The sequence below is a fragment of the Rhipicephalus microplus genome, chromosome 3, assembly GCF_043290135.1.
Source record: "Rhipicephalus microplus isolate Deutch F79 chromosome 3, USDA_Rmic, whole genome shotgun sequence".
NCBI classification, from domain to species: Eukaryota; Metazoa; Arthropoda; class Arachnida; order Ixodida; family Ixodidae; genus Rhipicephalus; species Rhipicephalus microplus.
Window position 1 is genome coordinate 237,524,031 of NC_134702.1, and position 25,233 is coordinate 237,549,263.

The following is a 25,233-nucleotide window of genomic DNA, read 5'->3' on the forward strand; positions in this document are numbered from 1 at the left end:
CCTTTCTAAAACCAAGGAGGTCACGCTCAGCGAGTATAACGTAGCAACCCTTTCTTGTCAGATAGTGCTCAATGTACATGCCAATGGCTGCTAATGGGGAATGAGAGACAGGAGAATTCGGCTTTTAGTTAACGCGCATGCTGCGAATTTTTTTATTGTTCAATAACGCACAGGAGAAATCTCCTACCGGCACCACCTTGGAGGTCAAAACGTAAGACTGGTTACACACTACTACGGCTACGACTACTACGAGGGACGAACGGGTGACGCTTTGTGTAGCTTCGCCCCTAAAAAGAACGAAAACAGGTGCACTGACAACTAGATCTTATTCCGAAAAATATGCATGTTTTTATGCCACGCAATTCATGAACGTGTATGCGAGACACCTGCCTACATTGCCATACTATCTCGCTGATGCATATATGACAGCGCCCGTCCTCATTTTTATCACAGTTTCTTTTATTGCGATAGCAATCACATAGACACTCTCAGCTAGATTTCGCCACCAGCATCGCCGTCGCTCACCGTATATGTATACGTATCTATAAATGTGAAAACGCAAGAAAGAAAAACAATCCAGAGAAAGACTCTGGCGCACGGAATCTAACGTCGGACGTTTCAATTATGAGTGCGAGGTGCTAGCCAGTGAGTCACGAAGTAGCACCTCCTTCAACGTTCAAGCAAGTTATTCACATCTACCACTGACCTCTAGTGATGGGCTACTGGGGGGGGGGGGGGGGGCTATCGTGTTTTCAGCATTGCGTGCAAGATGGCGCAATGAGCGCACGTCGCCACATCGTCACGACGCGGCGGCGCACACTCTCATCTCCCACGCGTACTTTTCCCCGTGGAGAGGAGGGTGGTGGACACTCACGTGCGTGCCCTTATCTTGCGGTGTTGGATCTTACGCCTTGAGCTCTCTCTGGAACGATCCTGTCGTAGTTACCGGGCGCAGAAAGGTCACTGCACTCGCTGCACAGTCTGCGTTTGCGAAAAGGGCACGCTTTTTAGACGCAGCGAAGTAAAGAATGAGACGCTTATTCAGGTTCATCTGTACCTGTGAGTTTGTTTCATGCGTCATTTGTGCGTGAGAAGCGCAGGATACGTTTCGATCTGCTTGCCATTCTGTGCGTGACCTTCCAATTTGTGGATATCGCGTTCGTTCATTCGCTTTTGCGGCAAAGCTGTGACTTTTTTAGAGGCACTTTGTTTAGTGGCAGACGACCGACTCACCCAGCAATATGCATTATTGAGAGAAAAAATGAACATTTATTTGAGCAAGCGTACTATGCGCCCAAGGTGGGCAGCCTCCTTATTCCTGGTAGCCGCGGCCCTTCGCCATCTCCCGCGCCCGTGGCTTCGCCGATTCGTCATGCTTGTGTCCGATAACTTGGCCTCCTGCTGCTGTTCAGTTAGATTAGTGGTTTAAAGGCTTTTTCTGCATCCCCATAATATATGGCATATGTTGTGCGGGACATCACAGTACTTGCACGTGTACGAGTACTCAATTGTAAAATGCGATGAAGTAGCGTGCCGTGAACGTAGGCGTACGTTACCCCTAGTTCACACTGAAGCATCCGGTTTCTACAGTGAGCGAACTTCTTCGGCTGCCGGAACGCAGCGTCGTTCGCACTGGATGCGCCCCGCGTCTCTGAATATGCCATTTGCCACGGGACGAACGTGGGTTGGGTGCGCTGTCACCCGGATTTTGTCGCAGCTCGCAAACGCTACTACGCTATTCGGCGTTTATGACTTGAATGATTCTCCTACGCATGAAGCAAGAAAAAGCTGTACTGTTTATATTGCTCGCAAGTAGCTGTCTTGTATGAATGAAGAGCAGAAAAAACCATCGACGCCAGCGGCGTTGGTGGGTCCTCCTTGCTCTGCAAGACCGCAACAAGCTCGGTCACGCCAAAGACAAGCTCTGTCACCTCTTCTACGAAATAAGGAAGTGAAGTAGGCACAGAGAGTGGGTTAAACTCCCGTTGGTTGCAACATTCAGTTACCAAGTGAGTAGGGCTTGGCCACCATTTTTCAAAATTTTTCACTAGAGCTTGGTCCGCGGCGACTAATTCGGCGGCAGACGCCCCGAAAATCGATCCGAGAGCGATCCGCGCGAAGATTTGGCGGATCTGGCCACCAGCGAATCAGATTCGGGGCACTTTGGGCAACCGGAACGCTCAATGTGAACACTGCCTTCTGTGTGTTACTACCTCTTCTATAGTCGGGCTGGGGTGAGCTGGCGGATAAGTTGTTCTACTTGGCCTGCAGTGCTACAGAATGTCGTTTTACTTTTCAGGTGCATCTTTGATATGGGGGCTTTTAACGTCCCAAAACCACCATGTGATTATGATAAACGCCGTAGTGGAGGGCTCTGGGAATTTCAACCGACTTGGTTTCTTTAACGTGCGCTCAAATCTGAGCACACGGTCCTGCAGCATTCTCGCCTCCATTGAAATTGCAGCCGCCCCAGCCGGGATTCGATACCGTGACCTGCGGGTCAGCAGCCGAATTTACGTAAATCTTCTGTTCTCCTCAATGCGTGCTGTGGAAGGCCCGGTGAGGATGAGCTACGGCAAGAGCTTTGGATGCCTCATTCCCCATCAGGGACTCGTGACCTGTAGTCCAAACGATGTGCGTTTCAAGTAGATCTTCTTCGCTGCAGCATCGTGAATTTCTAAGGATTGCTTGGAACTATGCATATTCGCAGTGGGACAACATGAACAGATTGTCGAAAATATATGCAATACATAAATTATTTACGCGACACGAAGACAGATTTGTCTTTGTGGAACGATGCCACATTTTTACCGAAAAGTCTCATGACACCTATAATTTCGTGTAATCAAACAAGAACACATTTCATTCATATGTGTGGAGTTAATTGGATGCGAGGTATGTGTGTCCTATGAGATATGTATACGACAAAAAAAGTACAAAATGAATTGCTCCATTCTATGTGTGATTGCAGAAAAATCAAAATATGGTGAGTGTCTCTAGTACTGTCCTGATTGATGCATGTAATACGAGAAATTGCATACACAGCATATACTGCGTTGTACTGTACTGCTCTTTATTGCACGCGGGCTATGTCGTTCCTCTGCGGCGTTTCGTAGCACAGCTAGAGCCAACAACACATACACGTCTTTATTGTTCTTCAATCGCCCATCACCCAAAACCAAGCGCCTGCATGGACAGCCGCGGTAATTTTCACTCTCCCAACTTTTCCTTCCCTCCCTTCTCGACCCGGATGTGTGCAACGGTGGAGTGTGGTTGTGCGTGTGTACAGCAGCTGTGGCTGGTGAAGACACTGCTGTTTCTCTTGGTGACGCTACTGCCACGCCCTGGGGTGGCAGCTGTCTACGATGGGCGGGTGTCTGTGCTGCGCTCATCACACGGCAGGCGTGTAGATGATGAGCGTACTGCTGGTGGACTTTGGAGGCGACTCCTTGGACGGAGTGCAGGGGGACTCCGCCATAACCGGCACCGCTTGTTCGGTTGTGTCCAGCTCCGGAAGCTCCTCCACAACCACGGCGCTGCGTGAAACACGCGACAACCCTTTAGACAACGATAGCATTTGCTGCGCAGTGAAATACGGGAAAAGCGAGCTACTGTATTGTTCTCAAGTTTGATATCGTAACGAGATGTCCATAGAAGACCATGGACATCATCACATTTTTATAGCAGCCTGTGTTAAGACTATTGGCGCCCAGACTTCCAGAGTCTATCTTTGAAGAGTCTTTGTCTTGCACAAAAAACATGCAAGACAAGCTTTAGTGAAAAGTTCAAATACATGAATTCAGTGAGAGCGAGTAGACTAAATAATTCACACAGCTAGACGGTACATTCAACTGGCGCAGACAAGCGCTATGGCCGTTATCACATACCAACTTTTCCTGTCTAACACTTCGCTTCAAGTGAAAACTCGATCTTAGCTTATCCGACCTGAGTTAAAAGCAGTTACCATGTGTTGTGGTTCATCGGTGAATCAGCACAAACGTTGTAACATACAAGGAAGGAGCGGGAAAGAGTGCAGACTTCAACTAACACCTCTCCCCCTCCCCAAAAAAATAAAAGATCAAGAAAACTCAAAAAGTCGGCTCGGTTGTATAGTGGTCATGCCGTTCGACGGCTGTTTAGAAGGTCGTGGGATCGAATGCTAGCCGGGGCGGCTCTATTTTAGATGGAGCCGTAAATGCTTGAGGCCAAAGTTTTTATACTTAGATGAACGTTAAAGATCCCCGCGTGGTCTGAACTTCCGGAGCCCACCATTACGTCGTCTGTCATAATCATATCGTGGTTTTGGGACGGTAAACCCTTAATATTAGTAAAACCTAAAAAGCCTTTCTTACAAACACGTGCGTCATTGTTTCATCCTCTTTCAAACAGAACATTACTCCCTAACTTAATGACAAATTCATGTATGTTATTCTTTGTTACGATCGAAAGAATGCTTACGCATGGGGAACCATCCTTATCAATTGGCCTTACCACGACATATGTGAACATCACAAGTCTTCCCAAAGATGGGATTACAACTACGATCCCGGCAGTCTACTGCAAAATGCCGTGACACTAGTCCTGACTAACCTCTAAAAATTCATGCAAATAAACAGGACTTTTAGTCCACTTCCTATAACATCAGTCGTTCCACATTTTTTCGTGCCAGGATCACATAGTTGCTGATATTGGTTTTGTTTGTCGTACTATGCTATATATTAGAATTGACAAAATTTTATTTGAAACTGACCTCAACAATCTTTAAAACTGGTGTGATGACTCACTAATGATACTAAATCATTACAAGAGCAAGGTTATGTCAATCATTCGCCGTCCTACGTTACAGGTTGTATAAGTCAAAATGAACCTAAGCTATTGAATCACTCAAATAATTCAAATACCGAGGCGTCGCCCTATATTCAGCGACCTTGAATGGTGCCTAAATATTAACAACACGAGAGCATCAGAGCGTCTGCTTAAAAAAAGTATTCTTTAAACGCAACCTATTAAAACCTCCTTCCACCCAACCCCCCTGAAACTTCTAGCGTACGGCTCTTCCATCAGACTTTAACTCGAATACGTTTCTTCTATTTTTTATCCACATAAAACTTACCTCGCCAATGCCCTTGAATCCGTTCAACATCGCGTTCATAATTAAAATCAGCCAGTGAAGTAATAATGATCTCTTTCGTATAGATGTCGCATTTGCAGCCTATTGTTATTTCACAATAGTGCATTCGCCTTTTACTCCATACAAATCACCATCGGTAGGAGTGTCACATCACACCGGTAATTCTTTCAAGTGTTGCTCGCCACAAAGTGCGCAAAGTAGCAATTTTGTATTCTTTCTCTCCTGTAGTTGTAGACTGAACAGTATTCTCTACGACATTACTGCTACCACCTGCTCGGCTGTGTTCACAGAAGAAGTGTCTGCGTGTATCTCATCATAAAGTGTTCTATTTTTGTAATCACTTGACCCCCCCTCCTCCGCTTATAAAAAAAGTGTCTGTGTGTATCTCATCATAAAGTGTTCTATTTTTTTAATCACTTGACCACCCCCCGCCTTAGATTAGGAATAAGTCCTTTGAGTCCTTTAAGGAATAAATTATGAATAAATGAATCAGTCTCGTCACATTAGAGGAGTGCTCAAGGAGTACCACTATATTGCGACACTAGTGAGATATATTAGCATCACTGCAATATCTAGTGGTGCTCGCAGAGCAACACTTTTGCAGGAATGCAAATACTTGAAGGCCGATAATTCAGGAGGCCGCAGGTACCTGGGACCGTCGTCGATGTCTCCATTGGGCATGGCCTCTGGCTCCGCAATGGCGGTGGCGGGCAGGTCGTCGCCCATGGACGCATTGGTCTTCACTAGCAGATTGACGTGGAAGTTGTGCGACCGCCACTGCTTCCAGATTGTGTAATGGTACCTGGGCAAAGATCAATACAGAACCGTCATCCTAATTCATTGCATAGTCATAAACCTTTCCGTAACAATTTCGCTCCGCGTACTGTGCAGTGTCAGTGCACGTTAAAGAACACCAGATGTCGAAATTTGCGGAGCCCTCCACTATGACGTTCTTCATAACCATAAAGTGGTTTTGGGAGGTTTATTATCATCATCAGCCAGACTACTCCCACTGCAGGCCAAAGGCCTTTCCCATAAACTGTCAACCATAAACTGACCAGTGGATGACCAGCGGTCATCCACTGGTCATCAGGGCCTATTTACCAAGTATTTCCGAGATCTGCCATGGCTCTGTGGTAGAATAATTGACTGCCACGTAGAATGCTAGGGCTTCATTTCTGCTGGGACAATGACAGTTATATTTTGCATTCGTCCGGTCAGCGCTGCCGATGTCCGCTTTTTCTTAACCATCGAACGTTAAAATTAGCCATGCCTGTTCTCGCCAATTTTGGCTAGATATAAACTGTCAAACACCTGTTGCACATACCTGCATACCAGAGACATGTTCGCTCGCCCCTGGATATACGTGCCACTGTTTTAAATGCGAAGCATTTTTTTACGTACTCTAGGTGCTTTGAGCGTCTATCTGCGTATCTGTCTTTACATATCTAGCCACTAGCGTCTCCTTGCTCTCATGATCACCCCCTTAACTTGGGCAAGTAAACCGAAATTAGTATAGGCCGGTAAAAAGGTTTGATGAATACGTCCCGCTGGTAATGACCCGAATAATGACACAATTCCGTCGCGTATACGTCATCCATCACTTTTCAAAAAACAGTGGCACATACCCGGGGGTGAGTACGTGCCACTGGTGTTTGATATTTTATATCTGACCGAGAGTGGGGAGAACACGCGTGGAAAATTTTAACGTATGATCATTAAAACAAGCGGACATCGGCAGCGTTGACCAGACGAATGCAAAGAATAAATGCCATTGTCCCAGCAGTAATAAAAACCTCAGCATTTTGCGTGGCAATCAAGTATTCTACCACAGAGCCACGTATGATCTCACAACAACCTTTCAAGTAGATCATAACGTTGGTGAAACGCTAATTGTGGTTAAAATGCTGGCTTTCTAATTTCGTAAACAATACGCATGAACTCCTATACAATACAGTCATTACGTCGGTTTAACATTATTTCTAGTGAAGTGTCATCCGCTGAAGTATATGTAGTGTCTAGGGCTATTACCCTCGCGAAAAGCAGCGCTTTATATTAGATTACCGCTTCTGGTGTTGCTAATATTTATGTTGCTGTTCGCATAGTTAGGTGAATGTAAACTACTGCTGATATAAAACGTATGCGGCTGTTTTACGTATGTCTGTGTTTGTGTTTGTACATGTCTTCAGCGCAACCTCGTGACGTTTCGGTCAACAAAAAAGTCACAGCTTTGCGGCAAACGCGAAGCAATGAATGCAATAGCAAACGAATTGGAAGGTCACGCGAAGAATGGCGAGCTCATAGAAAAGTGCCCCGAGTTGCTCACACAGAAACAATACACAAAACGTATTCACAGGTACAGATGCGCGCAAATATGAGCGCACTGGCCTACAGTATTTTTGCTTCCACGGAAAATGCAGCCACCGCAGCCGGGGTAGGATCCCACGACCTGCGGGTCAGCAGCCGAGTATTTTAGCCACTTGACGACCGTGGTGAGGTGCAAATAGACGCTCAAAGTGCTTACAGTACGCGAATGAGTGATTTAAAAGTAAAAATAGGCAGACGCTTGAACTTCATCTCCGAGTAAACCGCGATGGCGTGGTTGGACGCCGTAATTGCATTGCTTTCTCATGTTCCAGCCAGGTTTCGTTTCTCTTTGGACACCTCAGCAGTGTCTCGAAGAAGAAAGTAAACTACTTGCTGTTGGAAACTGCCCCACAATGCCTGCATGTACATTTGCGAAGTGCACAATGCACCATAATTAATCACACTGCGAATCACCAAGGTCCATAAGGTATGTGCATTATATATATGCTGTGGCTGATGCCAACCACAAATTATGGCCAAGTCTTTTAAAATGGGTGCGAACCTTTAGACACACCACTGTTCCGAAACAGAAGCCCTGACGTGGCTGTGCGTCATTATTTTTAAATTCGAATGCATTTCTTAGTCGGGCTATGTCAGGCATTCGTCGGGATCCATTCAGCGCCCTCTTCCATAGCAACAGCTGCGGGCGCACACGCTTATCCTCGCCCTAGCAACCGGAGCATGTCATGCGAGAGATTGTAGGAGAAGGTAGGTGCGTTGCTTTACCGCTTCTGCTCTCGCCATTCACTCTCTCTCCTCCCTGCGCTCCACTTTCTCATCCACTCGCACCTCGCTTTCGACTGGTCGCTGGGTGGGCGCCTCTCAACAACGTCTGGAAATGTGTGCCCGAGACGCCTCTGTGAAACGCCTACGCCAAGCCGACAACGCTATTTGTTTTGTTCACTTCATGGTATTTTTCACCGTGCATGCTAGTCAATAGAGCTGAAAATGCATACCGTGTTTCCCGCAACAGAAAAACGCCACGTGTGGCGAACGACGTTATGGACTGCATGGTGTAAGGAAAACAAAGAAGTCATTGTTCTTCTAACGCTGGGATCTCGCGTGCAAAAGGCCGTTATGGACGATGCGCAATGCATTCGCATTTCCTGGCGATTCTCTCCGGGGAGGTGGGGGCATTTTTTTTATTTTTTGGTTACAGGTAATGCTGAATTTTCACTAAAACTAACACCACGGACACTCGCGTTTCAGCAAAACGAATATTTTAACACTGAAGTGAAAAGGTGGGCTTGGCGCGCTCGTGTACATTCACCGCGAGCTTATTGCGTGGGAAAGGGGACCTTACGTTGCGTGGGAAAGGGGACCTTACGGACCTTACTACCCTTAACGCACCAGCGTAGCCGATATTCCTGCCCATCCACCTCGTAACGCTTGATTCGACTGATAGGCTGCCACTCGCCGACTGCTTCTCTTGCAATATATTCGCGAAGTGCGTGGGATCTGATGAATTTACGCTGCCTTTACATGCTTTCTGGCATGCGCCCTTCCTTCCTCCCTACACACACACACAGACGCACGTGAGAGGGGCAGTGCGCGTGTCTGTGTGTGTTGAAACATAGGCAGAGGGCAAATGTTTGGGCAAGTCGGTGGTCTGTTATGCTGACAAGAGCGCAGCAAGGGACAAGGAATAGGTAGAACGCTTTCAGCACTCGTGCATGTTTCTTCCTATTCCTTGTCCCTTGTTGCACTGTTGTCAGTACATGCAGAGGCTTTATTTTAAAGTGGAGCACAAACAAGCCAGAAGGTAGAGACTCCTCACTATGAACTTTAGCTCGGCATGTTTTGCGGGTACCATATGTATCACGCATGAAGCGCCTGACGAAAACGGAGCAGCCGTATACGAATAGTAATAATGTGCCTGCGCGACGGAAAAGCGGCACCAGTCACCTGTAGAGCAGGGTGACCCACACGCAGAAGACGACGAAGAGCACGATGGTGATGAAGACGAGGCCCGCGCTCTCCCAGGTGGGGAAGCCCTCGTGGCTGAACTGGATGGCTCCCTCGGTGCACAGCCACAGGGAGAACACGACCAGGGGAGTGAGCAGAAGCAGTGCCACCATGTCGCCCACGAGGTTCTGCTTGTCCTCGCGCGTGCTTGAGTTCATGAGCCACTCGTGGAAGCCCTTGGGCCGCCGTGCCGTCATGTATTGGTACTTGCAGATCTCGCACTGGTCGATCGCCTGGTTGCCCAGCCACGTCTCCAGGCATGTCTTGTGCACCTTGGCCAGCGAACCTGTGGAGAGTGTCCACCGTCTTATGAGCGAGTCTCGGCGAAAAGTGCCAAGGCAGGACAGTGAACGGTTTAAGGACAGTGGGAATGTGATTCAACATTGGGAGATGAAACGTCGCAAAAAGAAGAAATCAGTTTCAGCGAGAGGGTGACGCTATAAATGTGATAGAAACACACTGTAACAATATACGATGGAAGGCTACCAACTAACTCTTCTTATTTCGATCTCGCGTAACTCTACAAAACGCTGGCGTATACGGTCGATCCACGGACTTTACGCAGTATCTACGCTTTGAGAGCACAGAACTTTGAATCGTAGGCACAAACCGTCTGCCATTGCCTGCCAAGATGGTGCATACGCCAGTGATTGTGACCGTGCCCTTCATGGGGCCCTGCAAGACTTCTCGAGCATGGTGAGAAAACGCTGGCGATCACAAGTCAAGACTTCCGAGAGCCCAAATGCCGAGCACACGGCCTGGAATTCGCAATGAATTCTTATACCTAAAATTGCTAAATTTGCTTTTTGTCCTCTCGACAAGTGATGCTACAAGCTCAAAAATCCCTCGTCACAGCCATTGCATCAGCAACGGCAGAGAGGGGGTGCGATTGCGCAATGATCCTATTTGATTTCTATGCTTCTCGCCGTCATTAGCCGTTTGCGATTGGTCGGAAGAAGGAAGAGAATCGTTCCGCGATTCTCTTCCTTCTTCCGCGGGACCTTGAGCCTGGCGCACTGGATCATTACAGGAGTCACCGCGGGAGGCCACAACCTGGCCCCACTGCGGTGGTGTAGTGGCTAAGGTATTCCTGACCCGCAGATCGCGTGATTGAATCCCGGCTGCGTCGGCTGCATTTACAATGAAGGTGAAAATGCTGTAGGCCCATGTGCTCAGATGGACGTTAAAGAACCCCAGGTGGTCAAAATTTCCGGAGCCCTCCACTACGGCGTCTCTCATAATCATATGGTGGTTTTGGAACGTTAAACCCCCACATATCATCATCATCATCATCATCATCATCATCACCTGTCCACGCGTGTTCGTGCGATCGCACTGAAGAGCCACATATTCAAAGAAAAAAATTGTTCTTAAGGTCCCGAGGAGCGCATGGCGCGCTTTCTTTCTGTGTGCCACACCTCCCTGCTAAGCTTCCAGTGCTTTTGTCGGCACGAGAAGAGCGTTAATGCAATTTCAGAGTGCGAAGAATATTTTTATATATATTTAGCAAAATATAAGAACGTACGCAACGTTAAAGCCGGCAATCCTAACATCATGACAATGCTGTACAAGATAAACACAAAAATACGAAAAATCGTCCCCTGTTAAAGGGAACACGCGAATGCACACCATCCTTATTGCTGGTTCACTAACATCAAGTGGTTATGAAAATAATCTGCATGCACATCACCAGTCTGTCAAGAGGAGTCAGAACTTCGATTTACCAGTAGCTTTATGCATAACGTAGCTGCTATGCTTCCGTAGGATAGCGATATCTAAACACCCTTTAACAGTGGACGCGTCTGTACATATATACACACTAGGGCTTATAACGCATGAATGAGCACACTATACATGAGCACACTCCAGTTCATATATCTGGATCACACTGCGGACAGAGTCCGTACAAATAGTGGCAAGGAATAATATGAACTAAGACAGTTAATTAAGTTTGTGTCCATTAAAAATCACAGAGGGCACTCACTGCGCGCCTTTGATTATTGGAATGTGACCACGTTCTAAGTACTTTTTCAATAGTTAATGGCCGTCTGTCAAAGCTGTTCAAGCGATCACTCAGTTCAGCGCGTTGTTCATCACATTTTGGACATTCTATAAAAATGTGTTGCTCTGACGCATTGACATAATCACAGTGGTAGCAGTGCGGGGACGTTTTTTAATGCTGTATAGGAAGGGAGGTGTGTATGCAACGCCTAATTATAGATGGTGCAGTAGTGTGTCAAATGGTCCATCAATCTTTTGATTGAGTCAAAATCGGAGAGACGGCTATATTTGATACAAAAGTGAACACTTTGTATTTTCGTCAAACGAAGCGTCCTTGCGCAATTTATAGCTCAGCTCGGAAAGAACCTTGGTGCATTCTAAGAAATAAACGAGCATTGGTTTCAAGTGAACATTTTTGTGTGCTGCAGTGGCTACTTTGTCAGCAATTTCGTTTCCTATCACTCCTACGTGACACTGAAAACATATCTCGTGACCGTCCAGATAACCGATGGCAATTGTTTTTAATATTTCATATATTATGCTATTATATACATAAAAATAAAAATCTTTAATAACTTAGTGCTCCTTTGTAGTAGAAATATATTACTCAGTTTTGCCTTTGCTGGCTATGAACAATAAATTTTGAAGCTTGATATATTGCAGCAAGCTCCACTACTGTAGACGATGTCTTTCGATCGAGAAAGTCGGAAATTCCTTTTTCTTTTATATGCGGATATATGAAAAGCCGCAGTCGAGCTTTCATTCATTGCAGATATATCAGTGAAAACAAATGTGAAACGGTCTTTATAATTGTTCGTTTGTTGAAGCGTTGGAAATTCGGCTTCAAGGTAGAATATCGGGATTTTTTTTTCTATCTCTTTGATGTCGAAAGTTACTGAAGATGATGCAAGCTGCCAAGGAGGAAAGTTGGTATCTGTACACAAGAAATATTGTTGTTGTTGAAGTGCCGCCTCATAAGCTCGCAAGGTGTCACCAATTCGTCCGTTTCCTTGAATAAGTTTTTCACCAAGTGGATGGGCATAATGTCTTTGCGATAAGCGGAGGAAGTGGCGGAAAAGTTCTTGAATGCGAAGAGCTTGAATTGGTGGTTCTCGTGCTTTTACGATTACGAGGCCACTGTGATCTGAGCGTGGTTAGCCTAGGCAAATATGAAGACTTTGGGCCACGATGTTGCTTAGTTTACGTTCATTTGTCTGAGACATACTTTGCATCACTGGTAATGCATATGCGATCGCTTGTAGAACAACAGCTCCATGAACCTTCAGAAGAGACTCTGACGCGTCTCTCATAATCATATAGTGGTTTTGGGACGTTACACCCCACATATCAATCAATCAGAAGAGACTCTGACGTACCATTTCATTTGATTCTTGTAATACATCGAAGAACATTCAGTGCCCGGTTAACCCGCTCTTCAATGTTAGATATATGAGATCCACAGGTTAACATATGGTCCAATGTTATGCCACGGAAACGATGCCTCCGCATTACAGGTACTACAGTATGGTTGACCGAGAGGCTGAGCTGGTCATGAGCGATTTTTGTTGAAGGGTAACACCGCATATTTCACTCCTGAAACGTCCATGTGGCATACTGTCAGAAAGCGCACAGTTATATGTATGCCTTCTTGAAGCCGATCCAATACTTCTCGGCATTTATGCCCTAACGACCACAGGCAGATATTATCTGCGTACATTGAAATATGTACTGATGATGGTAAAAGAGTCGGCAGTTGGTGCATTAATAAATTAAATAGTATAGGACTTAATACACTTCCCTGAGGTACCCCTGCTTGGAGACCTCATAGCGTGCAGCTGCCATTGCTTGTCGCCATGAATACAGTTTGACCAGTTAGAAAAAAATTATTGAAGTTTGCAGCCCTTGATTTCTAGAATATAGAGCCCGCACAAAACATGCAAATAGCTGACGCTGTCAAAGGCACACCTAATGTTTAGAAAAGCTGCAATTGTCGATTTTCTGAATATTCTCTTGTGTTTCACATAAGTGACAAGGTCTAAAGCACTGCGACAAGGACTAAAACCTGATAATTCGTTAGGAAATTCTTCACCGACTTATATACACCACTGCAGTTGCTGTTGCACCATGATAATATGTGGGGTTTAACGTACCAAAACCACCATATGATTATGAGAGAAGCCGTAGTAGAGGGCTCCGGAAATTTCGACCACCTGGGGTTTTTTAACATTCACCCAAGCCTGAGCACACGGGCCTACAACATTTCCGCCTCCATCGGAAGTGCAGCCGCCGCAGCCGGGATCCGATCCCGCGACCTGCGAGTCAGCAGCCGAGTACCTTTGCCTTTAGAACACCGCGGCGGGGCGATGTTGCACCATTGTATTCTTGAATTTAGCAATGCAGTTGATTAGGCTTACTGGTCAAAAGGATGACGGCCCATTTACAGGCTTACCAGGTTTAACAATTGGAACGACTTTTGCCACCTTCCAAAAAAGTGGCACCCATGCACTTTTCCAGCTGTTGTTATATATGCCAAGAAATGCCGTATACCTCAAGGTCGTAAAGGTCGGAGGTTACACAGCGTGCTGTAAGAGACATCATCTGGGCCTGGGGATCGTTTTTGGCAGACGTTACGCAGAACGCAGCTAGGCTGCGTTCTACGTCCACGGAGGAGTGCTCTTCCATCAGTTCCGCGCATCTCCAACTAGTTCCTTCAAAGCATGGTCTTTTGAATTGGGCAGGTTTGTGGACATTGCTTCAGTTGGTAGTGTTAACAAAGCACTAAATTCGTCAGCTATGATTTCTTTCGTCTAATTCACTGTAAATACTATCGCCCGGAAAGGGTGAGTGTGAGTTACTGAATACTTTGTGAGCGAAATAACTGCCATACTTTTGAGACTGATGAATAAGGGCTTAAAAATTCTCTCCATTTCTTCTGTTGAAGTTTATCAAGTTTTCTGCGCATTGCCAAGAAAGTCTTCTGCGCTTCTTGTTCATGCTGCATGTACGACAATATAGGCGCTTGGCTCTTCGGCGAACCGCGTGAAGTCGTTGGGTTTTAGCATGTATGCTTGTGTGTCCTGCTGAAAACGGAAGAGTTTTGCTGCTAAATTCAATGTTGGGGAGCAGCGTCCTAATGAACACCGGCGTCACCATAGTTCAGTAAATTGTTTGTATATGAGTGTCTGAATAATTGCCAATTCGCGTACCATGCTCATCTATTATTTCTGAAATTACAATATTTCATGAAAGAATGGCCTATCGATAGTGGGCGATTGTCACTGCCATGTGAGGAAAGGTCCACTGTTCATTGAACTCGAACTGAAATATCTGAGGAGCAAAATGTCACGTCTAAACATGCGCTATACGATGGTCCACGAAGAAAAGGTCTGCGATCCATAATTTACGGTGCAGATATTGTAATCATTCATAATGATCTCTATGACTTTTCCTCGAGAATCGCAATACGTTTTACCCCAGAGAGTGTGGTGAGCATTGAAGTCACCGCACACTATAATCCACCCCGACAGAGATGCTAAAAGGTGTTCCAAGCAGACTGACTTTCTTGGTTTTAATGTGAATTTCGCACTTCCCGAACCGAATCTTGCATGCCACATACTCCGGAACAACTGTTCTAGATACATCTGTGAGGCAACATCTTAAGACTTTGCGTACACTAACAATTGCTCGGTTAGGTTTGTTGTTAGGGTGACAAAATCTGTACACAAAGTCGCTTCAAATTCTAAAGTTTAAATCTGCGCGGGCTTCTCATATGGGTATAATGGAAAGTTTTTCCTCGTAAACTCGCCTGCAGAACGAAAGTCTCCTAGTTTCCCCCGCGGGCTACTACCCTTCTATTGAAATATCGCGACATTTTTAAGTGACTATTCATGTTTACCAGCACCGGTGGAAGCCAAGTTGTGTACTAGAAGTGGTTCCATAACAAGCAGAACCTGCACCTCTGGTAACAATGTATATTCTGGTGTCATTTCAATAGTAGCTTTGATTGCAGCAAATAGCATCAGTAACAACTGTTGCTTAATATTGCCACTTGGGAGCACACCTCCCAAATGATATTCTTCAAGTGCTGATGCACCTCTGCCTTCCAGGTATCTTGGTTCTGTGATATGTTTTTCCTTTGAGGTTGGTACTTCCGATGGAGATGGACCTTCAAGAGGCTTTGGACTTCTCAGTGGATCGGCATAAGGTTTCTTTTCACGGTGTAGCAGATTTCGCTGTTATCGAGGGTGCTGGTGCAGCCTGGTGTTCTCCACTATGTCAGGATTAGCGGATGGTCGGTGGCGTTCTCCGGTTCCATATGGTGAATTTTCTTTCTTCTGCTCCACTGCTGACTTTTTCTGTGGACACTTTCCGAACGAAGACAGGTGTGGTCCATCGCAGTGCATCTTCGTGGTCCTCTGCCGTATCTCGGGACATACCCATGTCTTTGGCATTTGAAGAATCGCACAACACCAAAGAACTCTGTCACCGAATGACTTATTAAGCCCACCATTACCCTTACCAGCATCGGTCGGTCATATCTAAAGTGTAAAATAACGTTCTTATAGAAGCGAGCGTCCACTTCACCGTTTTCGGTCTGTTTTGTTGACGATTGCTGACGAACTGAGATGACTCCTGCATCCTTCAGGTATTCTAGCAGCTCTGAACCACTGTATTCAGAAGGAATGTTCTTTATTCAACCAACACTTCTCGAGTAAGAAGCAGGTACCCTTAGTTTTACAGTAATTCCCAATAATGTAGTCGTCACCTGTAATCTGTTCGCTGCTTCTAGAGAGGCAACCAAAGCGTGAACACCTCCGTCACTTGTAATTCGAACTTCTAAAAGTGTTTTTTTTAGTCACACCTAGTACCTTTGCCGCCAAAACATTCGAATTTACATGCTAACACGACCAGTCTTGTACAGAATGAAAGACAAGTATGCATTGCCTTTCCTTTGTTGTTTCTTTTTATCGATGGTGATGAATGGAGTCGGCGTCCGGTAGGCCCTGGTCCTCATCAAAGCATGACTCGGTGCTTTCTGATATATTTTCTTCGTCTGTCCTCTGGCGCTTTGCGGCATTTGTGGTGACGGCCTCTCTGTTCACCAGGTGTCTATTGTGAACTACCACTTTCGTGGTGACATGGCTGCTTTCCAACCTCGCTTGAGTCGTTATAGGATCTTGCGTAGGCTGATAGTTGTGCCCTATGCATCCATGATCATAATTAGAGGTAGATGTCGTAGTAGCGATCATGGTCTCACTCCCAGCAGAGGAGGTCTCTGGAGAATGGTCACCATTGCGAGCAAGGACTACATTCCGAAGGCCGCGCCAACTTTGCTGCTGAAAAGGCCTGGCGCCTGATGCAACTACAAGCTGGCGGTCCTATCGTGCCGGCTCATGGGATGAGAAAACGAAAAAAAAAACTCCCGCCAAAACAAAAATCGCAGAGGTGTTCGAAGCACGTCTGAAAAAGTAATTCAGAATTTTCACCACTCTGAAATGGGCCCTTTAAGAAAAAAAATGCTACAAAGTCGGCAAAAAATGTTTTTAAGTTCAGTTTGAGAATTTTATAGAAAAATGTAAACTACGCAGATATTCGAAATTAATATAACGTAAGGGGAAGTACCTCTATATTTAGCCAAATAAACTTGAGGTACATAGCTTTTATATATTTTCTGTATTTCATCGCGAAATTCGAAGAAAAAAACAGCAGAGCTGGTAAGCGTGGCACTTCATGGAGTGCCACGCTAACCTGATGCTGTTTGCATCTCTTTGTCATTATTGATTTACTGTGCCTTTAAAAAGTTTTTTACAGCAAGACCAATTGCGGATATCTTCCTTCACTCATAAGGCAACAATATAGAATATTTTGAAAGAAATTTAAGAGGTTGATCAGCCATGCTTTCTTCGATTTTACGTGGAACCAGCCCATTGTTGTTTGAGAAGTTTCAATTCGCACGTGTTCATGCTAACCAGCGACTGAAGCTTTCTTTTCTTTTGTTTATTTTGTGGCGCTCGAACGCGTTCGTCTTATTTTTTTTCCTGCCGACTAGTGCATGTACTTTGCGTGCCTGTGTGTCCACGTACAACGAATGTTTGTATAGCCGCATAGCTCTGTACCTGCATCAGCGAAGTGACTTACCTTTGCACTTGCATGGCGCCAGCAGTGACTCGGTGCTGACGCCACAGAAGCAGATGCGACAGATGTCACCATTGCTGCACGACTGCACCTTAGAGTCGGCGCTGTTCTCGGACAAGTTCTCCGGCGGGGTCACTTCGGTCTGTTCGGACACCATCGAGGCAGCGGCGGCGGCGGCGGCAGTCTCAGGCGCCCATGCTTCGTCGCCAGTGGCGGCCCGGTGTCCTGCTCAAAAAAGCACACTCGCATTACGCCATGTCGTGGTCGAGACTGGAACACTGCACATGGGTGTGTCCCATTACTTTATTTTGTATAGAATTATGCATGCTCCGTATGATGAACTTCGAAAAATCACGCAGGGAATTGTGTCGCTGCTATTGAATAGATCAATGAAAACCAAAGCGTCCTAGATTCTACAGTATCGAAAAGGAATGCTCGAAAAGGAACTACGCATATAAGGATGTTAGGTAGAACATTTAACAGGCACAGCACTAGCAGCTGTGAAATGGGGTTGAGGCGACCACGTAATAGAAAAAAAGGTAATCAGTCACATGTAGAGGTAAAAAAAAATAAATGTTAAGAGAAAGGTCGCATGATCTAGACGGCTGAGAAGTGCAGAGAAGCATAGGTAAACTCACAAACATAGCATGGAATTCGCCTCCGCAAGAAAAGAATCAGGATAATGCTTGCATATTTACCCGAGCAATAGACCAAAAATAGTCAGATGGCGATGACTACGACAGTGAACTAGAACGAGATGGCAAATTTTACCCGCCTGCTACACTTCATTACCGAGTGAAGTGCGATATCACTCTCCTGAAAGTCCTGGATATGCCCATTTTCGGGGCTATTAACATTCAATAAAAAGAAACACCGGGAATTTCGAATGATGAAGCATTCATTCAAAAGAATATTTTCGTTAACTTTGTTGTACTCTGTTGGCTATTACTAGGTTGATCATGCAGAGAATCAGCCAAGTCCCATTCCAAGTCTCACACCTTCCATCTCAAGCCCTTTGTCAAGTAAAAGGGTTCATGTACAGTGAAATGGGTGTACTCTCCTGCTCTCCTAGTAACAAAACGGACTCCGCCCTCCTGAAAACAGACAATCATCGTCAAGGCCTTCCTCATCGTCCAGGCCTCTGGGATGCAGGCCTTCACACAAACTTGCACACACACGCAAATGTATGCACGCCCACACACAAACTGGGCCAGCCTCAGAATATGGGCCTTATAACCTGAATATTAACGTTGGTGTATGTGGTCAATACTTCCTAATCAGATCCAGAGGGCATGACACGTTTTAACTCTCGTTGATGGGCTATCGACTCTGCCCACTATGGCATCGTATGCTTAGTAAAAAAAATGTGCGATGCTCTACTTTGCCACGTTGGGGCAAATGGATTAAGATACCACGTTATTAAAAAAACGAAAGGGGGCCCTTCTCCATTTTGTGGCTAACAAGATATCGTAGTGAAAAGTTATCACGTATAGTAACTTCCTAGATTTCAGAGCTGTGTCTCTAAAATCAAAGAAGTCTGTCGATGCTAAGATAAAATCTTAATATCGGTAGACTATCTAGAAACGAACAAACAGACACAGTAATTCACCGGTAACCTTCGAAGATCTGCGCAATAATAAGTCATGGCCAAGGGCGTCGCGTGGTTACATCGCCTTGTCAGCCTCAGGCATATGAGCAACGCAAAGTATACCTGTGAATAGCCATGATGAAGAACTGTGAAATGGTCCCGCAAGGATGGACTTACGGTTAATTACGGCTAAATGTTTCTTACAGCTAACAGCAGCCTTACACCGCGCCCACACGCGTGCGTTGCATGATCGCCAATAATAAAGTGCGCGTTCATTCACCACTGTGCTCCAGCCTCGCAGGTCGGTGCGGTCCCGCTCAGGTTCCAGCGGGTCGGCGACCGGCGGCAGTCTCTGGTCTGTCGGCGGGAAGGGCGCAGCAGGAGCTCGGCAGTGACCGCGCAGTGGCACACAGCACTGGCAGCAGCGCCGCCTCCTGAGCTCGTGTTCGAACGACCTCGTGCCGGCCACTTGGCCCTGCGGACGTCGATTGTTCGGCTATGGGACTCAGACCTCAGAACCTCTGCATCAACTTGCCGTCCGCCTGCTTTCTTCTGCTACAGCTACGACGTCTCGCAGCCACGCACGGGACTTTCTAGGCCAGATGGAACACGGCGAAAAGGGTACGCGTGCCCCATAGCTGAAGCACGAGCACCTCAAGGAGGCGCCACTGACAGGTCGGAGATACCGGGAGAACCACCGCCGTATGACAGCTAGCTGCTGTTTGAAGGCCGTGGCGCCACCCAAGACGTGTGCTTGCAGTATTTCTAGTCCCGTCCAGAACACATGAAGGCTCTCCAGTGCTTCCTTTTCACAGCCTTTTTTTTCAATGCACTCGTCTGTGAAAATTAAAACTGTGACCGTACGGCCACTCCGAAGCAGAAGAAGACGAGGACTTTTTTTCTGGATTCTTTTACCTCTTTCATTTTTTTATTGACATCGCATTATTATTTTCAATCTTTTTCTTATTTTACACAGCGTTTCTATTTCCCTTCATATTCGCCAGTCTTGCCAATGCCCCTCTTGGGAATGAGGCAGTTTCTATTAGGCGTCAAAAAATCAGCGTGACGGCTCATAGTCGGAGGGATTACCTAGAGATACCCCATCTGTTATGTTTGCCCCAACGAGCCTGTTCTTGAGGCCGAAAACACAGCGCCTTGCGGAGATGAAATTAACTGTTACTTTGCATGTTAATTCTAGTGAAGAATACAAGAGCTACGCGGGGGGGGGGGGGTATGAATAGGAAAGCATTGTATGTGAATCGAATTCACTATTGAACAGTGAGTGTGAATCAGATCAAATATATTTCTCGAACATTTCTGAAATATATTTCAAATTCTTCAAAAATAATTGCAGAAAAATGTTGGAAAGGATTTATAAGCATATTTCTATGACTAGAATTTTAGGCTAATGCATGTTTTGTTTCTTGCGTTCCTATCGTGCCAATTTGTCATATGTATGAGTATTATTTAGGGGCTAAGAATAGCTTTTATAGTGATTTTGTAGTGCCTATAAATGCATATTGCTGACGTTTGTACCTGAACTCCTATAAGTGCCCATAAATGCTTATTTTCGAAATCGGTGACTGTATGAAAACTATTTGACCTCAAATTTTGCTTCCGAGTGCAGTTTGAGAACATTATTCTTGTTAGTGCGCAAAATCGTCATCTCAGAACTGTATACGGTGCAAACTATTTTTCTTGTTCAACAAACTTCCGTGAACAGCCACCAGAAGCCGTGAAATGGGTCGCGCCGGCTACCTCACGCCCTCGCACTGACATGGCGCCAGTGGGAGGAGGAAGAGAGGAAAAGGCGCTATTTTCTGCTACCCTAAATAGGAGCACGTCCCAGCGTGGGATGGGAAGAGCAGGAGAGTGCTGTCCATAGCCGAGGATGTAACAGGCGGCTTTCAAAACTAGTTTTTCTGGCCAGTGTTTTCCAAAAAATTGAAGCACCTGATTGAAGACCTGGGTGTGGCGGGAGGCAAAGAGGTGCCGATGTGCAGCTGCAGGAAGGTGAAGAACGAATGCGAACCCGTCGAGTGCCGTCAGGGGAACAGAAAAGTAGAGCGTAGGTAAAAAAAAAAATGAAATCAGGTGTGCAGGTTCTTGTTTTGCTTGTAATTTACTTCTTCAAGATGCTTCGCCCTCTTGAAATATTTCGTATGCGTTCCCAATAATTTCATTTGTTGCGTATAGAATCCACATGTTTTCGTAAGAATCTTACGAAAACTTCAGGTACTATTAGAATGGCACACGCAACGCTTCGGTAGAGCAGGTCGCATAACAAATATTAGACACTGGAAGTTGTTGCTCGCCCAATGAAGAGCATTGTACCAGAGGCATTTTTTTTTAAAGTAATTCATTACCAGCCACGACAGCATGATGCGAGGAGGTGAGCTTGAAACATTTGCCACTCACCCCGTGTAAACTGCGCAAGCCAAATTCCTTGCAGCCCTATTTGGTATGAGACCAACTAGAAGCCTGATTACCACGCGACGCAAACACACCAATACGTCATGCAGACGCAAGGGTAAATGCACATGGCATACCCAAGTCGCGTCGTTCACGCAAGCGGTGGTTTGTCGTGTGACTCGTTCCGGCGTTCTGCCTGTTCCTGCGGCATGGATTTGCACGTTTGGAGAGGCTGGCATGAATCCTAAATCCTTACCACGATATATAGCGTGGCAATTTTGGAACTGTTGTAAGAAATGATGCACCAAAAAATATACCAAGTGTTGTCAGGGCTGAACGGCGAAAACACGAACGCAAACGAAATGGAGGCAGGGGTGAATTATCCAGGGTTAAAAGAGTTCAAATGAGCCGGGCCCTCCAGTTTTAGACTCCCCCCCCCCAAACCCCCAAGGGCCGCAAAAAATGGCGGACTTCTTTGTTTTGTTCTGAAAAGTTTAACTATCCTGTTGGATTCTCCTTATAGAAACAGACTGTATATTTCCATAATCAATATACATGCTTCTAAAAGGTTGTTCACTGCATAACGTGTATAATCTTGAAGTTAACTCACAGTTCTGCAGTCTGTGGTAACGACCTTATACTGGCCCAAGTGATTTGTCACTTGGTCGAGTGACAGCCGCCTCAGTGATTTGTCACTGCTGGGCGTTGGAGCGTAGGGGGCTCTTAGGAAAGTAAATGTTGAAGAGCTCATCAACAAGCTGTCTCAACAAAAGGCACGAAAACGCTTGTAAAAACGTACATACCTTCTTTCTCCACAAAACACAATAATTAAAACAAAATGTTGCATACACGCCCCATTACAAGATTGCATTTCTGTGAAGAGTTCACCAATTTTCTACATTGTGTTTAAGAAGAAATATTTCGTAAAAAAATCACAGCATACAGACGGAGTGAATGATGATGAGCGGGGCGAAGCGTCCGTCTGTGCGTCCGTCCTTCAACCACCCATCCGCGCGTCCGTCCATCCGTGCTCTCATCCGCGTGTCCGCGCATCCATCTGTGCATTCGTCCGTCTGTCTGTCCGTCTGTTCCGTCTGTCCCTCCGTCGTCTGTTTATCTGTCTGTCCGTCCGCCTGTACGTCAATTCGTCCGTGCATCTGTCGATCTTGTGAACACTCCAATTACGCCATCTCGCATATTTTCATCATGTATTCGTCATATACAAGTACCGCCATCCAGCGGACATCTAAGGACAAAACGGAGGTGGCAACCACTACTGCTACTACTAGTACTACTACTACTACTACTACTACTACTACTACTACTACTACTACTACTACTACTACTACTACTACTACTACTACTACTACATACATCGGGGACACACAACCCACGGCTCAAAGAGGTTCACCCCTAAAAATATCAAGATATTCCACACGTTAAACGCAGAAAATATATGTGTAACGAATGTGTTTCCGTCTCCTATAACCGTATGAAAGTGCAAAATCACAGCATATTCACGTACTCAATGATTATGAATGGGGCGAAGCGTACGCAGTCCGGGTGGACGTACGCACGTCCGGGTGGACGCACGTCCACCCGGACGTGCGTCCATGCGTCCATCCGTGCGTCTGTACGTGCGTCTGTCCGTCCATCTACTGAACGCTCCAAGTACCACCATCTCACTTCTTTTCATCATATATTCATCAGATAGAAGTACCGGCATCCAGCGGACATTCTAAGGACTAAACGAGAGCTTGCTACTTACTACTACTACTACTACTACTACTACTACTACTACTACTACTACTACTACTACTACTACTACTACTACTACTACTACTACTACTACTACTACTACATATATTGCGGACGCATCACCCACGGCATAAGGAGCTTCGCCCCTAATACTTCCTGCAAAAGTGTAACCATATTACATGCTTAAAAGCAAGTGATTTGTGCACAAATGAAAATATGTGTGGTCATTTTTCAAATGTTATTGATCATGATAAGACAGATGCTTGGGCTAGTTGGTGATTGGGAATCAACATATTTGCACAGCGCAAGACTACGAGTAGTTACGACATAACTACAGAAGAAGAGACAAGGACAGAAAGAGCGCTGACTTCAACTGAAATTTTATTAGCGAAAACGCTCGAAATATATACTCGTGACAGAACATCACCGCGCAATGGCGCAACCTAAATATCACCATCAGTTTTTAATCCGTTTTTTTTTTGGAAAAGGTCTACATGGGTCTCATTTTTTTATTAGGTGCCACCTTTTCGGAAAGAATTGGCGCACCCCCTTTCTATGTTGAAAAATATTTTATTTTAAACCATCTGTATTACTTTTTGTGATCAGTAGGCACATACAATTGGCATCGACTATGGTGACAGGGCCCGTCAACGCAGTACTATCGTTCGAGTGAGGGGGCCTGTCTGTGTAATGTAATCGTAGCAGCGGGCTGGGAAAGGAGCGGGGTGTGATGTCGACGGCTGTGGATAGATGCCTGGGAATGGAATGGCATTGCCTGGTTCGTTCGCAGCAATGTATGCGGCCTTGAGCTGGTCAATCGAGACGCGAACGTTGTTCCCTTTCAGGCCTAGAGTGAATTTTTTACCATCCCGATGGACGACCGGGTGAGGCCCGCGAACGCTGCCGTCGTCGAGAGAAGCTTCTGCGCACGATGCTAGGTCCTTGAACACAAAAGGTGTAGGCTTTATGTGATTGGCGGCAGGTGACGGCGTGAGGTGGCGATGGTGCGTCGGAGCCGAGTGACGAAGTCGGAGGGGTCTGATATCGTAGTGTGGGCTGGGCCCGGATGACATAGCTGCGATAAATTCAGATGCGAGACGGAGTGGTTCTCCGTAGATAAGCCCTGCTGGTGTAGCGTGGATGTCCAGCTTGAAGGTAGCACGAAGACCGCGGATGACAGCTGTGTGGCCTCGAGCCATGTTGAGTCTGGGTGGCACGTAGTGGCAGCTTTTAACTGTCGGTGTAAACGCTTGATCATACCTTTGGCGCAGGGGTGTTAGCTGGCGGTCCTCAAGCGTTCAAAACCGATCGTCAGTCGAAGCAGCCTGAATGTGAGACTCAAGCTGTCGCCCTTGGACTTTGGTTACGCGGCGAAGGACGCCGAAATGGGCAATACAGACGGTGAATAAGGCCGAAGCGTAGCCTGCGGTGGAGATTCTTTTGAGAGGTCATGCATGGAGTACCGATGGATGGTGGCGAGGCAGAAGCGGCAGGGTCCAACCGAAGGAAAGGGCCCTGCTCGAACCGATCACAGAGCTGAGGGAATATCACAAGTGATGACGCGCATGCCTGGTGACTTTAGCGCGTCGGTAGTGAATGCAGGAGCACACCTAGGTCCGGCAATCGCGCTGCATGGAGGGCCAGACATAGCGGTCAGCCACGAGGCGTGCAGAGGCGCGTATGCCGAAGCGGCTGAGGTTGTGGAGCCGGTTGAAAATACCACTGCGATGAGACAAGGTTACATACGGCCTGCTTTGTCCTGTCGACATGTCGCAATAGATTGTTGTCGACCCTGGAATGAGGACTTTTTGCAGCTGTAGTGAGGACGTGCTCTTGATAAGTTCCTGCAGTTCGTCGTCCGTAGTCTCAGCCTTGG

At 46.2% G+C, this 25,233-nt stretch overlaps 1 protein-coding gene across 1 annotated transcript; it reads right to left on the reverse strand.

Moving 5' to 3' along the window:
• Window positions 1–3,049: 3,049 nt before the first annotated feature.
• LOC142803527 (E3 ubiquitin-protein ligase MARCHF3-like) lies at window positions 3,050–19,594 on the reverse strand. Its single transcript, XM_075888656.1, has 5 exons — window positions 19,468–19,594; window positions 17,603–17,824; window positions 9,404–9,749; window positions 5,781–5,933; window positions 3,050–3,536 (listed from the first exon to the last, which is right to left on the reverse strand). The coding sequence occupies exons 2-5, from the start codon at window positions 17,754–17,756 to the stop codon at window positions 3,392–3,394; spliced, it is 798 nt and encodes a 265-aa protein (XP_075744771.1). The 5' UTR covers window positions 17,757–17,824; window positions 19,468–19,594; the 3' UTR covers window positions 3,050–3,391.
• Between the last annotated feature and the right edge of the window lie 5,639 nt (window positions 19,595–25,233).